The sequence below is a fragment of the Anabas testudineus genome, chromosome 24, assembly GCF_900324465.2.
Source record: "Anabas testudineus chromosome 24, fAnaTes1.2, whole genome shotgun sequence".
NCBI lineage: Eukaryota > Metazoa > Chordata > Actinopteri > Anabantiformes > Anabantidae > Anabas > Anabas testudineus.
Window position 1 is genome coordinate 3,706,604 of NC_046632.1, and position 18,655 is coordinate 3,725,258.

The window sequence follows — 18,655 nt, forward strand, 5'->3', positions numbered from 1 at the left end:
TATACACTGTGGACAGTCCATTAGTTTGAACACGGTGAAGCTTTAACATCTGTCCAAGTCTTCTTTTAATGCAGTTGCTCTGTAGGAACAACTGGGATTTTGACACATTTCTACCAAAATGTAGCAGGTACCAAAGGTCCTCAGCTGCTATTTTATTTACGTTTTATCCTTTTCAAACATACTTTTACTGGACAGTTTGCTTCACATGTGTCTCTTTTGAATGGAAATCTATGAAGCAGAGGTGAGAAAAGAATTAGTGTTGGATGGAAAACACACACATCTCCTCCACTCATCAAAAGAGAAAGAAGAGAAACCTGTTTCACGGCCACGCTATAAATCTGGCCCACCAAAATCTAATTTGAAAAATGGAAGCAAATGTTGACGTTGTAAACAAGCTCTCCAGCTCTGAGGCTTCTTCACGGTTATTTCAGGCCTCTGAATATACCGAGAGCAGACACACGTGCTTCTTAGATTCTCCCCTTGCAGGGAAATGTAATAAACTCTGCACCATGACTGGAGTTAATATTTGACCTCTGTTTAAGCAAATATGATGACGCAAGCTTGAGGAGGGATCCTCTCAGGGAAGTGGACTCATCTCCACTGCAGTGTCTGCGCGGCGGGGGGGGGAGGATAAAGGTGGCAGAGGTGGGATCTGAGGCTGAGGGCGACACAAAGCGAGCTGTATGAGCCAAAATAAGATCTTTCCCCGAGCATGGAAGCATCAAATGAGCCCAGTGTGGGTGGTTTACTTATGCAACGTGTTTTATAGGGCTTGTTTGTTTATGGGAGTTTGGTTTGGGGTTAAGGGGCGTGACAGGGTTGAGAGAAAAGCAACAGCGAAAGCATCACTCGTACTTTTCCTCGCTGGACTGAGATGTTTCCAAGGATGAGGAGCATTTATGCATCGTCCAGTAGCTTTTCTGAACCAAGGTTGTGGTGGATACTAGCATTTCACCTTGAAACTAATGTCTGGGACGCATAATACTACAGCTCATTTGATATGTCAAAGGAAGACAGTGATCGATCGGCTCTAAAATTCCACGGGACAAATCAGTGGGATCTCTGGTGTAACTGCTTGTTTTTTTTTTTGTTTTGTTTTTTTTATCTAAAACAAACCAAGAGCCAAAAAGAGATGACTAACTCTCCAACAGTGGGAATTCACCCATCTAGAAAAAGAACACAAACAAACTAGCACCAACCCAGTTTCCAACTCCCCACTAAGGTACTGAAAGCTAAAAGATCGGTCTCCACACAGTAATGTTTAGAGCAAAATCAGAAGCTGAGCTGCAGATTGGAGGAATACTCTTCATCGCACGCCTTTGACTTGAATTCCCCATTTATTCCACTGGTATTGTAAAAATATTTCACACAGTCACCATATCTGTTTGGTAGGCAAGCAAAAGTGGTGCTGATGGCAGCTCGGCTGCTTTCATAGTGCTTTGTGCGTCGTCTCCCTGTAATTAAAGCTGTCTGCATCAGCGGGCCTCAAAGTTTACAGCACTTCTCAGCTGATTTAACGCATGTAATGAGCCTTTTCTCTGACAACCTGCAGCATTTAGTCTGATTAGTTTTTTCTTTCTTTAAAGCCATTTATCCGTACCCAAGCAGAAATTCCTTTGACTGACTTGAAGCCCTGAAAAGATCAGATATGTATGAAAAGTAGTGAGAAAATCTGACCTGTTTACAAATCAAATCTAGATGAGCCCAGTTTAAATACAGCCAGGTACCTGAACACTGAAAGACAGCAGAGCAGAGCGTTGTCACTTTTGATGGTCTGAGCGTGCGCTCATACCAGACGAGTGGATAAAAGAGCAGATCATGGTCACCAGCAGTGATTTAAAAAAAAAAAAAGCCATTTTAATCATACAGTACATCTTTTATCTGAGGCGTGTGGCAACTTGAACACAAGGACACACCGATATTCCAACACTAGCACCCACAAAATACAAAAAAGCGTCTTTTTATAAGCGTGTAAAAAGTGGCACATTTGTTACAGTTGATGTGATCGTATCCAACACGTATACACAATATCACAATATTTACTGTACGTTTTCCTGTTGGTGCAAATGGCTGCTGTACATTAAAATGAAAAAAAAAATGTCGTGGAGGTGTCTTTGTCCTCCCAGAATGATACAGCTTCTTCAATAGTGTGTGTTTCACTGTAAAATCGAACATAGATGGATGAAAAAGTGAGTACAAAAACAATAAATGTAAACAGAATATGTGTTGTTTTATGAAACACTGAGGCACTTGATCAGTAAACACTTCCCAAACTGTTGAATTGCACGGAGACAATTGTGTGGTTCCTTTTTTTTTGGACATTTGCTTTATGCTCTGGATTGAGTTTTACTAAAACATCAGTTAATCATCAGCATAAGCTTTCAGCAGTGGGATTAGTGTTTACTGCAATAGGAGGCACGCTGGCTTCACCTTTTGGCACGTTAAACTCTGAAGCTGAATTGCACTTCACTTTCAACGTCCTGTTAAAAAAGTAGAGCTTCTTTGGAGAGGAGGATGACGCTCGCTGTCTTTTGGAATTCCGCTTGCTCTTTTTGACACTTTCCTCCCGTGTGACGGGAACACTTTCAGCCTTCTCCTGGTTGCCAGGGTTCTTACCACGAGCATCTGTTAGCGTTGCTGTTTGTGTGGTTGTGGTGGATACGTGGTTTTCACCACAACAATGGTCTCTGTCCGTCGCCCTCTGTCTTTCATCACAGGCTGTGTGTGGTGAGCCTATTGAGGGGGAGGGGCAGTGAGTGCGAGGTTGTGTTGAGGCTGGGCAACAGGTATTTTGGCTGCTGTCAAGACTTAAATTACTAATTTCAGGTCTATGATCTTCCTCTTGTCCTGCACAGTCCGAGCCAGAAACTGGACCTGGAGTTGTGCCTGTGTACGGGTTTGAAGCTGGTGTTGTGGATCTCTGGTCTATGGCTGAACCAGTTTGCAGGTTTGCAGTATGGATGCAGTACTTCCTGAGATGGCAGCTGTGTGCAGGTCCCTGCCTGGGGGCCATTACTCTTCCCTGGGAACAGTGGTGGAAATGGGAGGGGGTACAGTGGACATAGTGCATACGGCAGTTCATGTGTGCGTACACTGGTTCCAGATGCGAAGGTAAGAGGGAACTATTTTGTTTGCTCGGGGTGTGCCCTGAGAGGGCAAAGAGCTTAGGGGTGGAAGGATGGGAAGAAGAGTCTTGGGGAGGCTGAGCACAGGAGTGGGGGGTCCACTGCTGAGGCAGGTGAGGAGGAGGAGGGGTGTCCCCACATGTGCAGTTAGTATTTTGAGAGTACTGGCACCTGGACGGGGTACTCAGTGTGGCTACAAGCCCGTTCTCAGGGCCATGTCTTCCAGTCTCAGTCGGACTCTTATAATGGATATGTGAATAAGGGACACTGTGGTGGTGGTGGGGGATTCCATTATAAAGCTGGGTACACACCTCAGCCTCCTCTCGAGGTTTATCTTCAGTTTTCTGAGTGGATGCCAACGGTTCTAGCTCATAGCCTAGATAATCTAGCTCCCCCTCCCCACCTCTGCTGTCCAGCTGGTACTTCCCCTGGCCTTTCCCTTGAGATGACGGGACTGTGGATGTGGCCTCAGTGAAGGCCTGACACTGCAGCTTTTTGGGCAGGGGTATTTGGCCACAGGTACCCTGGGGTCCCAGGCAGCGGCACATGCACTGAAAGAAGAAGGTAGCAAAGGCCCAGCTGATGCACATGATCAACATCATGAATGTGCCCAGCTGGGTGTAGGCCAGCACAGTTGAGGGCATCATCATGGCCCCGGCTACAAAGGTGGTCAGCGCAGCCATCGCAATTGCAGAGCCCATGCGGCTGAGGGAGAAAATAACCTTCCCTTCACGGTCGGGCTCAGGAGCCAGCCGGTAGGCCACGCCATAGTGGACCGCAAAGTCCACCGATAGCCCTACTGCCACAGAGATGGTAACAGATTCCAAGATGTTCAGCTCCCAGCCCAGGAGCACCAGGGATCCGACTGTGACAAATATGGTCCCAGCAATTGAGAGGATGGCGTACAGACTGATGATAACATTCCAGGTGGTCAGGAGCATGACACTGAAAGCCACAGCCACTGACAGCGCCATGGCAACCAGAGTGCCATCTGACAGACTGTCCTGCAGGTCATAGAAATCCAGGTTGCTGACAAACCAGCCATAACTCAGGCCTGCTGGGGCGTAGCGCAGCTCCTCTGTAATCCAAGCATCCACCTAAAACAAAACCACCACCGTTAATATCCCAGAATTAAATCAGAAACAGAATGCTGTGACATTTTTGGAAGAAATAATACAAAGAAGCATCAAAAACAAAAACAACACCACAAACTAAGGCGTAGAGAGTGGAGCCAATTCAACATGAAGCGTGAAGTTCTTTGGGACCTACCTCACGGTAGAACTGGTACATCTTCTCATAAGCCAGAGTGAAGAGATAGGTGCTCTGGAACTCTAACACTATGGCTCTGATGGTGTCATTAATATCAAATCGAGGTCCAGGGGTCTTGCTGTCCAGGTGGTAGGTAGTGCTCCGATCCAGCTCCATGATTGCTCGCTTGATGCACAACTCAAAGACATCAGGCTTGTAAGGGAAGGTGGACTGACTGCAGCAGGGGTAGACAGAGCCCTCTACACAGTCCTGGTTCTCCATCCACTGTTAAAATCACGTAAAAAGAAGTTTATCATTATTATAATTATTATTTTAATATTTACGTATATGTACATGTCATGTGCACATGCAGTACTGACCTGTTTGAACGTCTCAATGAAGCAGCTGGTGAAGTCCTGCTCCTCTGACTGAAAGACAAAACTCTGGTTCCTCAACTTCTGGCAGAAGTTAAGGATCCAGAGCTGAGATGCTGGACTGGAAATGTTGAAATTTTTGTCTAGCATCAGCTTTCCTTTGTTTTTAGGGTTCAGGGGGTCCCCGTTATCCACAGGCGTTACCCCCCAGATGATAGTTATAGGCATGTGAAGGTCCTCGCCATGGTGAACCCTCTCGAACATGAAGAGTTTCTTGTACTCTGCATCGTAGCGCTCAAATGGGTGAGAGGATCGGAACACTTGGAACTCGGCCAGCTCCAGGGAGGGGAGCTTCATCTTTGGGTTAACACAAACCACGTAGGCTCCACCCACTGTGATGGCAAGGAACCAGAAGAGCCACAGGTAGCGCAGCTTGATGACAATGCAGGGCAGCACCTTTTCAAAGAAGATTCTAGACACCTCGGAGACAGTAAACAGGCATTTGTTAGCCTTCTGACACAGACCTGCCCAAAACATCCGCGTGCAGAAACCTCTTTGCTGCTGTGGGGGCTTGGAGCAGGTGAACATATTAGGCAGGTAGCGTTCATGCAGCACCACCACAGCTGGCAGCCATGTCACCATGAGAATATAGTTGACCAAAATGGCAGTACCAGCGTAGATGCCAAAACAGCGGATGGCAGTGATGTTGCTGACGTAGTTGGCATAAAAAGCTGCGGCTGTGGTGAAGCTGGTGACAAACATGGATAGGGCTGCATGTTGCAAAGTCACGCTGACAGTGTCTGCTAGCTCAGCATGGGGTTTATCAAACTTGGTGTAATTCCACACATCACAAAGCACAAAGGCGTCATCTGCACCGATGCCTACCAAGATGATGAGAGCTGTGAGGTTCATGAAGGGGAAGAACTCAAAATTGAAGACCATTCGGTAGAGAAAGTACGACACAATCAGTGAGCTGATGATGGCTATTATGGTCATCAGTGTGATGAAAACTGAGCGTGTGTACACACACATGACCAGCAGGACGATTACTATGGCTATGGCAGGGTACACGGTATCTGTGAGAAGATAGTCCTGGAAGAGGTCGTGCTTGATGCCAAACTCGATCCCTGTTACTGTGGTGATGCCGTCTGATGCGTTCCAGTTCTCAAAATTGTCCAAATAAATGTTCATCATTGACTCTCCTTTCTCTGTGGGGGAGAAGAGCATGCTGTACTTAAGCAGTGGAGGATACTCTAGACTCTTGGGACTGAGGAAGTCCTTGTCCACCAGGAAGTGAAGGATTTGGTAGACGGCATTGTACTTTGTGCACTTGCGGGGCACGCTGCCACATTTCAGCTGGTCTTTACGTCGCAGCGTCATGTCCCAGCAGTCGGGTCCCAGTGTGCCGTTGTGGTAGTACTTGGCACACGAGCGCAGGATCTTGAGCGTGTGAGTTACGTCTCGCTCTGTGATCTTCTGGCAGGACGACCTGTTGTTAAGGACAGCAATGTAGTTACCAAGTGTCCAGCTGGGGCAGCAGGAGGCATCATTGGTGCGCTGACACAGACTCCAATAGTCACGGTGGGAACGCACCTGATGACGAAGGCAAATATTTATTACACAAGTGATAAAAGAAGCAGACAGAGAAACAGAGAGAACCAACAGGTTTGTCCTGGTTAACATACATACCCTTGTGTTGTCCAGGTTGCACATTGACTTGATGGCCTGAATACTCCACAAGTTCTTCCCCTCAGCTGATGTGAACACCAGTCTAGAATAACTGTCACCTGAACAAAGACAAACAGCTTAATCGTTTTTAGGACTGACAACGACAAAATGGTAGCAAACACATTCATCCAATAATGTTCCTTTTTTCCTTTCCTTTCCATTCTGAGACATGGACATTATAATATATTGTGTCTTATGTCTTATTTAGAGTGCAGTGTGAATTGTAGGAACAGACAAGTCTTTTAAGAAAATCTGCTCCAGGCTGCACAAATGTCTACAAACATGTTTCTTATTTGATTATGAAGTAATGAGTTTGATGAAAAATCAGATGGATGGTCTACTCACGAGTTAGGATTGGTATCATGCAAAATCTTACCTGGCACATCACAGAAGAACTCTTTGCTGAAGTCCCACTCTGCTTGCCGTTTGTCCCTCCCCAAGTGGTCTTCAGGCCACCTGGTCTCTTGGTGACTAAAAAAAAAAAAACAATAGAAATAACTTTTAGGATAATTGATGGACAAATAATGAGAATGAATTTGAGTTTGCTGGTTAATATTACTAACTAGTGAGTCCTAAGTGACGTAGTGAGTACTGACAAATCACTCTTATTATTAGTTTTATGTTTTATTTCACTCCTTAAGCTTTACATTATGGGTCACAAACTGTACACGTAAAAAAAAGGTTTGAGATGAAAACACATTCTATAAAGGGGGTACAATCCCAAATCATGTGGCGGTGAACAGAGACACTGCTGTGTCCAAAGATGCAAAGTGAGCGTGATGCAACGTGAAGGAAGCAAATTTCAAGCTCAGTAGTGAAATAAGTAGCATAAATTGCCGTTCCTCCGAAATCAGATGACTGATTCACTGCAGCTCTGGAGCACCGGCGTTATTATAATAATCATAATAGAGCCTCTGATTGAGCATTGAGGCCTGACAGGGCAATGTGCAGACAAGTCTTTGGAGTGTGTGTATGTATTTGTGTATTGTGTGTGTTTATGTGTTCTAGCTGGAATCATACTGCAGCCATGAAAGGCTTCTGTGTGTATGTGTTTTTTTTCTGTGGCCACATCCTAAGCTAGAAGCAGGAAGGCAGAGTAATCAGGTGGCTGTCTGAGAGAGACTGAGGAGCTGACAGACAGAGGGGATGAGGCAGGGGAGCTTGCTGACAGCAGCAGAGGCCTCTCATGCACCGCGTCCACATGCGTAGGTACACAATTACATCTGCAGACAGACGTATGGAGCGAGACAGAAAAGGAAGGCAAAGACAGCCACAGAGTCAGCAGGAGACAGAGATGAAGATACAGGCTGCAGCTGAAAGAATTTGCTTTTTAATCAGTGCAGGGGAGCTGCCATTTTTAGATTTCTTTTACCATAATTACATGAATACATTATACAATATCTGATTCAGAAGAGTGTGACCTCACTGAAATGTTAGGGTTGCTTAAAGAGAATTGGTATGACTTCATTGTCAAACCAAATATCTTAATTATTAGCTAGAAAAGTGCATTAATTCTCCTTATAGATAAGGAGTCTCTGATATCAGCAGCAATTAGACACAGAGTCTGATGGACGGCAGACAGAAGATGACCTTGTCTATGGATAATTCTCCTTCTTTCATGGGGGGGTTCAGACCTTTCAGCATGTCTGTCAACAGCACTTTTGACCCCGCCCCCCGCTACCTGTGTCGCCCACCCTCATCCTACAGTCTTCCAGAAGAGAGGTGGAATTCTGACTTGGCAATGAGAGACTCACTTTAAATAAAGTCAGATTTGAACAAACAAAAACTTGGTCAAACTTATTTGGTGTTTGAGATGTGGGTGGAGTTACTTTTTGGCCTGCTCGTCAGCGTATTTGAAGGGGTAGTTGGCCAGTGTTGCTTTGTAGCCCGTGTTCTTCACCATGTTGTTCCATGTAACCAGTCTCTGGCCAATGGCTGTTCCCCGTGGCTCAAAACCCTTCAGAAAGAGAAAAGGCACAGGAGTTACGTCTGTGAAGGAAAGTCGCTGTTTTTACAACACATGTTCAAGATCTAACTTTAGCATAAATGACCCAAACTGACCATTCTAGTGTTTATATAGTTGCTATTGATTCAACTTCTCATAAGTTGTATTGCAACATCGCACTGTTCAGGTTGGCTTGTTTCCCCAGTTATGAGGTAACAGGAGAGCACCACAGAGGCCATCAAATCTATCTGCAGCTGAATCACTTTCAGAGTGTGCTGGATTGTCAACACGTCTAATCTGTGTCCTGGGAAAACCAAATGGAACTGATATTGTTATTTAAAACTATACTACATTTTCTTTTTTAGTTAAAATACGTTTCACAACATCTTGGTGTGGAGAAGCTGTGAAAGGCTTCTCTGCTCCCGACTCACTGAACAGGTATGTGAGCCTTGCCCTTCCACTCAGAGATGGCAAAAGTCAGTTCACGGCTGTTAACCAACATGTGACCGCACTTCAGGTTTACAGCTACTCTTGCACACAAGGCATCAAGCTAGTGTTAAGATGCCATAACATGTCACAATGTCTGACTCAGAAGCTTAGAAGCTCTCGAGTCCTGCAGTAGCTGAGACAGTGTACATGAAGGGCTAGGTGGAGAGCAATGGAGCTGGAGGGAGGTCCATCACTAGCACTAGCACTAGCTTCAATTCCAAAACGTGCATTTTGTAGCTTTAATACCCACAAGAGTACTGGTACTTTTTAAAATGCTTATCTCCTTAAGTCAGTTTATCATCTAGTTCAGATCTGGGATCAGGCTGTTTATTTGGAAGTGTTGTATTGCTGCAGCACACCATGGGCCTGTACTCACCAGCAGTGGGTCAGAGAAATCAGGCAGGTCAGGCACCAGGATGCCGACTAGGGCACACACCACGATGAGTACTGTGCATGCTCCCAGTACCACTACGGGCCAATCAGCAATCAGCTCAGCATAGCTGTAATGAGGAGACTAAAAGTTAGTGAATGCACTGGAAACAAGCCAGGAAACACAAAAGCAGAAAAATGAAACAAATAAAACATCGCATGCAGCCTAATCTGCTTTTTTAACAAATAATTAGCAATCTCATGTCTTCAGTACGGAGAGCCTGCATCTCAAAATCCAACCTGGCGATTTTGCAAATCCAAACCTCTATTGAAAAACTAATCCTCTATTAAACAGTCTCCTGGATAGAGACAGCAGTGTGTAACAGAGCAATGATGAGGTCCAAGCTGCTGGTTAACAGAGGCCAGCTACAGAGAGAGACACACAATTCCCATCGATTACTCTCATGACTCACTACCGAGGAATGATGGCTCCACAGGAGCAGAGATAGATGGATGACAGGAATAAAGTGAGGTGAAGGAGGAGAGGCCTTTGCAATCCAGAACAGCGGAGAAACAGTTTATGGCAGGTCTTACCTTTTGGGGAATCGAAAGGGCCGAGCAGGGCTGAAAAACAGAAAGAGGGAGATAAATCAGGTTTATATTTTCAAGTCAAAGTAACAGAAAATGGAAAACAGATTTGCAGAGACGTCGGCAAGAGTGGACATCTTTTCATCATGATGAGCTGTTTTGTTCTGTTTCCACCAGATGCACACACCTTGGTTACTGAACCACTGAAAACATAACAACAGACTGCTGTCGAAACCACTTGATCATACCACCTATCACACAAGGTTTTCAAAATGTTTTCATATGTGACAATCAGAGACACAGACCGGCACAGACCTGAACATTCCTGCCTGAACCAAAGTGATTCTGAAGGATTTCTGATTAGTCCCAAACCAAACCTGAAGAGGATGTCACCTCTTGAACCACAATAAAGCCCCCAACTCTACTGTTAATAGTTCAGGCGCATTTTTCATTCTACTCTGAATCTACACCTGCAAAGCTGCATTAAAACCTCACAAAAAAACTGTTTAATCAAGTCACACAAAGCCTTCAGCTGCTCAGGATCTTTCTGCACTTCTCGTCAGCTCCTCCTGGAGAGTGGGAAGGAAGAAGAGGAAGTAAGCAGCTTGGATCTGGCAGCGTGATCGCAGCAGGGCAGCAGGAGACAAACGGTACGGACCAAAGTGGTCACATGGAAAAAGAAAGTAGTGTATGTAGAGAAATCTAGAGGGAGGGGAGCCATCAGATCCTGTGATGTCCTCTTATCAGTCAAAGGCCTTTCAGCTCCACATTGTGAAATACTGTCATTTACACCTATTTTTCCACTTACACATGGGATTAAATTGGATTCCTGCACTGACCACCTGAAAATGTGGTTTGGCTGACCCGACTGCATTCCAATCTCAAAGCAGTCTGCTACAGTTACACCTGCTTTTCCTTATCCAGCTACAGACCATCGTTTAAGGACACTCATCACCGTGATGCTCGGTTTTAAAGCTGACTAGTTAGACAACAGATTAGCGTCTTCACATCCTTGTGAGGCCATTTTAACCTTCTGAATCTGTCAGATAATTGTTCTGGTATTACAGCTACATCTGAAATCTAAAATTACATTAAAATCATTTATCCAAGCATCAAAAATGGAAGTGAGTTCTGAGGTTGCTCTGTTCTGTCACAGCCAATCAGGTCATTAGCACTCTGGATACTTGCACCGTGATTTAATCAATCTGTCCAGATAAGTCAAAAAGGTTGCATTTTAGTCATTAGAATAAAATCTGCAGTGTTGAAATAAGTGGTAATGGGAAGCACTAATGAACTATAGCTATTGGCAAAAGGTTTTATGTTGTGGGCAGGCAGTAAATCTCCCCTTTCACTGGTTCACTGGACACATTAATATGACAGCAAAACATGGCAAAGGTTTAGAGCACAGTCCAAAAACACAATTACACACACACACACACACACACACACACAATTACACACACACACACACACACACACACACACACTTACACACACATATACACACACACACACACACACACACACACACACACACACACACTCACACACACACAATGGTGACATCAGTTTTATTTCCTCTGGAAATACATATGTGATTCATATAAAGGTTTTCCTTACTGACATTACAGATTACCACTGAGACGTGTCCATGCTCACAAATAATGAGTTCTTCTGTGAGGTGAACTCTCTCTTCAACTTCAACTAAAGTGACCTTTAACCTGGATGAAACCAACAATGCCTAATGAAAACCACATTTCCCTCGCCCTTCTTTGAACTAGTCACAGAGGGAAAACTCTCTACTGCTAATGTAATTCTTTTCACTGTGCTCTGTGTCTCGGCTTTCCATGTATGGCCTTGAACTGCAGACCTCAGGACAGAGATATGGCCCAAAATGGAGGAGCAGAGTTATTGGACATAGTTGGAATGGATTCATAAAAGGGCTTTCAGGCATGTCTATTTGTCTACTAAACGTTTGCTTTGAATTTAGCTCTGCATTCTGAATTCTTCTCAGCCAATTGGAAGGACGTGAAGCATACCTGAGCCAGCCATTTGGCCCCAGAATTTCAAACGATAAAGATGAGCTAGATCAAGAATCTGTCAAGACGACACCAATAATTTATCCTGGTTTCATAAAACTCAGGTGACCTTTTCGTATCAGTTTTAGGTGATGAATTAAAGATATGGCAAGGTAGAAATCCATCTCTGGTCCTAGGACTATGACTGAGTAAGAACGCAACGATACAATACCATCATACCTTACTGTATTCACATTATTAAACAAATGAAGGTGATGTGGTTGATGGTCAACAACAGTACTGACTGATGATCACAGAAGAAAGAAAGAAATTTCTCAGGACGACAACCCGCCCCGTCAGGTTTCCTTCTCGACTCTGATCACTGCTAAACGTGACGGTTCTATAGCAAACTTAAAATACCAACTCTCTCTGTCCAGCTTTCAATCCCCCTCTCCTTCTGCCTTCCCACTCTTATCTTTTCCTTTCCTTGGCTCCTGCATGCTCTTATTTTCTTTCCCCTGGCCCTGGGTAACCTTTCAGTGTTATTCTATTTACCAGAGGGAGAGTGTTTCTGGATCACTAGGCTAATTAATAAGGTAAACACAGGCCACCAGCCACTCACTCAGCACTGTGCTGACAGAGGAGAGCAAAAGAGAGTAGTTGGGGATCTGAGAGAGAGCGAGAGCTGGAGTGTGAGCAGAGTGTGTGTGTGTGTGTGTGTGTGTGTAAGCTTATGTCTTAGAACCAACATTTTGACAATAGTGACAGGAGTGTAGTGAAACATTTATGCACGGACCCAAAATGGAGGCCATAAATCGAGAGTCATGTATAGATGGATGATCAAGAGATTTAAATCTCAAGGAACTAGTATGTGCAAGGTAAGACAGATGTGTCTTCAGTTCTAAATGGCTAAACTGAAGTTGAGGGGTAAGACCTGCTCACATACAGATGTAGAAAGACTGGAAATGTTTTCTACACACAAAGTATTAAAAGTGCTGACAAAGTCAACATTTTGCAAATAGCAAACTCTTCAGGATAATGTGAGAATGCCTGTACGTCAGCTGAAACTGTGTAGGAGTTGGGTGATGATACATGACAACAACCCAAAACACACAACAGAATGGCTTCAGAAAAAAAAACAAAATCGGCTTTCTGGAGAGGCCAAGTCAGAGTCCAGACCTCAACCTAAAAGAGATGTGATGGAACGACTTGAAGAGAGTCACACACACGAAAGGTCTAAAGAATATGACAGAGCTAAAGCTGTTCTGCCTGGAAGAAGGGTTAAAATTCCTCCTGAATAATGTGCAGCTAAACAGCTTCAGGAAGCAGGTTCACATACTTTTTCCACTTGCGCTGTGAGGTTTTTATAGTTGTTCTCAGTAAAGACATAATAACAGAACAAGCACAGGAGAGAGCTTGCAGGTTGGAGGAGAAATGGTTCAGCAACCAATCAGATGTACAGAATACATGAAGTCAATGTGGACTGCCACCTCAAGCACAAACACAACCAATATCAGGAGGCGATGATGGGTGATGTTAACTCTTATTTCAGAAGGGTTTTGTTTGCCAGTGGGTCTCACTATGATTGAGAAATGTAAGCACTGAAAAAAACTGATGGAGGCAGTGGAACAGCTCTCAAGGTAAAGATATTAGTAAATGCTACTAGTTATATCTTGTGAACTCGTATAAAAGTACATATATTTATATTTTGTTTTTGTTTGTTTGTTTTTTTGAGAAATTTTTAATTAAAAAACAAAAACAAAAAAAGAAAAACTTGCATGCCTGTGTGTGTGTGTGTGTGAGTTAAGGTTGTTGAAGGTTCAGAGAGGGGTTAACTGTCAACAGACGAGCGGATAAATATTTCATGAACAAGCCCTTCAAGTAGGAGCAAGAGCAATTAGTGTCAACCATCATACTGCTGGGTTTGCCTCACCCTGATTAGTGCCTCGCTGGAACGCTGCACACAATTACAGGCTAGACTGAGCTGTAAAATAGGCCTGGGCTACCAGTGCTCCCCATCCAAATGACATCAGGAGACTAGTTAGGCAGAAAAAACACTGCACTGTGTCTGATAAGAACACCTGTACACTCTTGGCTGAAGAAGGCAAAAGAGGAATACTTTCATCGTGGGCCGCTGTGTACAGCAGGATGACATTAATGAGAGGGTAAATATTAAATAGGCTCACAGAGGTTAGAAGATAAGCAGCACGGGACAGTTTAGTCTAATAAAAGGGAGCGGTAAGGAATTGGAGACATGGCATGGTTAGCAGAGAAGTGTTTCTGTAAACGGGCAATAAAACCAAGCAGCATAAACACTTTTATACTGTAGCTATAATTCAGGACATAAGAGAAATGTCCAACAAGAGAGCCTAAACAAACACTATTAAGTAGACACTTTATGTATCCAAATGCTTTCAATATTTTCTCCTATATGCAGGTACTTCTCTAGACAGATACAAATATATGAAAGACATCTTAAAATGATTCTGTCAGGGATCAACTATGACGGCCAGCGTTGGGCATATAAAGTTGGGATCAGTGCAGGACACTTACTGTGGATGCTTCAGCAGTAACACAGTGTGATTCACAGGGCATCATGTTTCTAACAGGCCTCCAATAAACACCGGAACAGGCCTGTGCTGTTTAAATACAGAGTTTAAAAGGAGGGCAGCTGGGGACACCCTCCTCTTATTATCATCATATGAGGGAAACCCAAAGGGACGAGTGTGCGTGGAGAATGGGCGACAACTTGTCAGGATGAGGACCTCCACATGCTGATGCAGGAAAAGATTTTTTTCTGGCTTTTCTAATCTCAAAATAAATGTAGCTATTGCTATCTGCAGCAGTGAATACACTTGCGTTTACAGGATGTTTTTGGAGTGACTGCATCAGAAGTTGCTCGTGGCCTTATCTGGCTGCACCTGCCATTCCCTTGAATTCTTGGAGGTGAAATACAGGCGCCTTCAAATTCCAAGCATACAAGGGCGATTTGAGAACTGTAGCCAATAGTTGCAAGCTGTCAAGTCACTGTGACGTCTTTATTACGGACACTACACATCTTGCATTTTTGACTTTAAGGTCACAGACCCAGAGCCACAAAAAGGCAAGGGTTATGAGGCAGCTGGAGCAGGTCTTTACACAAGTAAGAGTCCCACAGCAAGAATAAACCAATAGAGAACTAACGTCACTACACTTATATCTAATAATGTAATAATGTTTGTACAACCCTCTAATATAAAACTAAATATTAATCCATATTTGGAGTGGAGAGAGGATTGATGTGCCTGGCTGAATTCAGAAATCTTGAACCTGCCAGTCTCACTGCATGCCTGAGTGCAGTTGTAAGCAAGCCAACTTGAAGTGGGTACGTGTGGTCAGTGAGAGCAGTGAGAGCAGCAGGCTAACCTACAGGAACTCCAGAGACTGAACCAATTCTGCTTCACCAAAAACCCTCCAGCTTCCTGTCCCTACAGACCTTCAGACATCTGTTCAGCAACGCTTACTTGAACAGGATGTTTGATCAAACATGGTCATTGAGAAAAAACAAAAAACACAAGAAATCCGTGAACTAGACAGAAAAGATTGGCTCAACCTAAAACAGAACCCCACCTATCTAAATACAAAGTCTGTTTATTTTGGACACTGAATTCCCCTCTTACAGGTGGGGCAGCTTATTAAAACAAGATAAAGCATTTAGCTATCATACCAGTGATTAAAAGACAAAGATGCATGTCTAGGCAAAGACATCTGAGCCCTGGATTTGTGCAAGTAATAAATCCTAGCTGTACATTAAAGTGGGCAGAATAGCAAACAAATAAAATGACTGTAGACTGTAGTTAATATGTTGTCTCCAAGAGCAAAATAGTAATGAATCCCATACTGTACATCCAACACTACCTACTTCAAAGCTAGAAATCATCACATTAACTTTGCTGCCAGAGTCATTGTTTCATTTGAAATACAATATATCGAAGCCACATCAGTCACGCCATAAATCTCCCTCTATCACACATTCCTTAATCCTCTGCCGACATACGATCCAGAGTTGACTCAGTAGCCTGTAGCTTCACTCCGTTTCTTTGATGTCATTCATTACCAGAAAAGGTGAAGGGGGAAAGAAAAAAGCAATGTCAACATTTTTTTTTTTTTGTTGTTGTTTAGTTTTGGTTAAAGGTTCATTTTTCACCCTGCACCACTTTCCTGACCATTATTACCACACTATCAATCTATTTTCCTCTCTGCTTTTGTGTCTATGGGACATCTGAGGACACGTTAGCTGCAAGGTCCCAATTTGTTCTTTCATTTTCTCGGGCACTCCCTTCTTCTATTAATCCATTTGCCCCCCCTCTCCTCTCATTATTTGCTAACCTCTCTTTTTTTCCATCTCAGGTTTGTCTAGCAATATAAAGCCAGCTGGTGGAGCTGACAGTTGCTCCATTTATCATTAGGGACTTCTACTGGATCTTACAGGGAGGAAATGGAACAAAGACGCTATTAGATGTTATTTTGACCAAGATTATTTTAGGAAACCTGACCCCAGCTGAGGCCCCAAGGTCAGCAATATTAATGATGATAGCCAAGTCAAAACTTATCCTCCTTACTCCCTTAGAAAGTGCTGTGGGTGGAGGAAAATGGTGGTCTGGAAAATTCCAAGTTAAAGTTCACAAAGTGCAGGAGAGGAAACAGAAGCACAGACAAATTAGTGCGTCATAAGAAACATGCTGTTTATCTCAAAATAGGCGTTGCCTGATTCTGTTAGCTTCAAACATTAACATAAATGCGATGGTGGAGATGTGTTTTGAAGTCAATTTTTGTTTTTGGGGTTGGGTCTTTCGAAACATAGAACACACTCTGTGCTGTCCCTGAACGCAGCACACTGGAGCGGCAGCTAACAGACACAATGTTAATTTTTCTCAGCCAGCAGCAGCAGCAGCAGCAGCAGCAAGCCATCTTATCCAGCTGAGGCCCAGCTAGGTGCTCAGCCAGATTATGATAAGTTATGACAACACTTTGCTCGTGTTGGGCTTTGATCTCGTTTTACGAGAAAGCATGTGTCTTTAATCTGGGATGGCCATATTTATGGGCTTTGCTTCATATTTGGTCACTTCAATATACCATGACACTGAGGGGTGCACAGGAGAGATGGAGGGAGAGAGGGAAAGAGAGAAAGAGAAAGAGAGAGAGAGACATGAAAATGGCAACAAAGCAGAAAAACAGAGGAAAACACACAGCATGGAGCATGTAGAAAAAAAAATTGGTTTTAATCTGCAACCACCTTCTTCTTTTAAATGCACAGCTTTTCTATTACTATTTTCTATTTTCCAGAAAACACACGTATGTGTAACTTGGTTTTGTATTTAAATGTCAGCATGTGTCACACATTTATCCTGAGTTAACCTTGTAGCTCCATTGGCACAGAGGGGATTAAACATGCAGGATGTAAGTAAACCTCCCACTTCCATCACAGTCTTCACCCCAAGAACCCCAGGAGTCACAAAATACACACGCGTACAGACACACTCTTCTAAGTACAGTTTCCTCATTGTAGTTTTACAACACTGGGCTGCAACAGAAAAAAGGAAGACAACAGGCTGCTAGTTTCCCTACTTTCAAATTAACTGTGAATGTAAAGTGGCCCTCAGGGCCACATATCACCATTTTACAACCAGCAGCGGCGTCTCTTCCCCACTCGCCTCGTCCAACACCAACTCCAGCTTCCCCCTAGACTTTTTTCTTAACTTCTACATGATCTTATCATTAAAAGCAGAAGTAAAGAATCACCCGTTTTCCTACTATACACTCAATAAAGCCCATTCTACAGCCGCAGTACACTCATAGCTAGCTGTGAAGGGAAATAGGCTAAATACCTAAAATAATCATGTACAAGTATTTCTAAGTGTCAACGCAGGAGATGAACGGTTCCCGGAGGGAAGAAACACTCATTTCGACCTGCTCCTGTTGGGCCAGAGTAAAGGTATGCATGACATGAAAATGCTGTTCAACACAGTAAACTTTCAGTGCCTGAGGGGCCCCAACATCGACATGAAGATATGTGTGTTTTTGTGGAAAGTAAATTGAGTGTGGGGTACCATCCTTCTATAAGAAAAAACTATTATGTTGAAGCAAGATATGGTAATGCAGATTGTCTTGAATTATACAGTCGCACCATAATAGGCTTTTTCATTTGTGTTACTGAAGGAAAATAAAACGTTAAGGTGCAAAAATGGGCAAACTCATTCAGCTATCTGCAGATTCTGAACCCATGAACTATAAACATTGATCCACAGCTCTCACTAAGGCCTACAGTGGAAATGCTGTACTGACAAGAAACAAAATACATCATCAAAAAGCACCAGAAGGCCTTATTTGGTGCAGACAATTGAGAAGCTAGTAAATGCACCCACCCCAAAGGTCTTGCAAACAGTTGTTATTCTTAATAATGCGCAAAGCCTTGTCAAGCTGACACCCTAAAATACAGCGCACACAGATCACTTTCAGACAAACCAGAGCTGGTTGAGGCTTGCAGCTGTCTTAAAAGAGCCCAAGAGATGCAGGGAGACAAACGAAGGGAGGTAAGGCACAAAGAGATATGAGTAAGACAAATTTGGAGATTGATATTTTGGCAAAACAGCAAAGGCTGTGCACTGCGTCAAGCTTAGGAAAGTCAACACAGAGCAGACACATTTGGTCTTCCAAAAATGTTCCACCTCCGTCCAACTGATAAAAAAGTTGCTAAATTACAAATGATGAACTGTTCAGCACTTTGGAGCC

The 18,655-nt window shown here is 43.6% G+C and overlaps 1 protein-coding gene across 4 annotated transcripts in view; it reads right to left on the bottom strand.

The window, feature by feature from the left end:
• Positions 1-1,856: 1,856 nt before the first annotated feature.
• disp1 (dispatched homolog 1 (Drosophila)) overlaps positions 1,857-18,655 on the bottom strand; it is a 68,045-nt gene continuing 51,246 nt past the window's right edge. For all 4 annotated transcript variants that reach the window (XM_026341252.1, XM_026341255.1, XM_026341254.1 and 1 more), the window contains 8 exons: positions 9,873-9,902; positions 9,286-9,409; positions 8,305-8,432; positions 6,852-6,946; positions 6,437-6,534; positions 4,754-6,340; positions 4,395-4,658; positions 1,857-4,222 (listed from right to left, as the gene is read on the bottom strand). In XM_026341252.1, the coding sequence (XP_026197037.1) occupies positions 2,369-4,222; positions 4,395-4,658; positions 4,754-6,340; positions 6,437-6,534; positions 6,852-6,946; positions 8,305-8,432; positions 9,286-9,409; positions 9,873-9,902 (4,180 nt within the window). In that variant the 3' untranslated portion in view covers positions 1,857-2,368. The remainder of the gene's footprint in view (positions 4,223-4,394; positions 4,659-4,753; positions 6,341-6,436; positions 6,535-6,851; positions 6,947-8,304; positions 8,433-9,285; positions 9,410-9,872; positions 9,903-18,655) is intronic.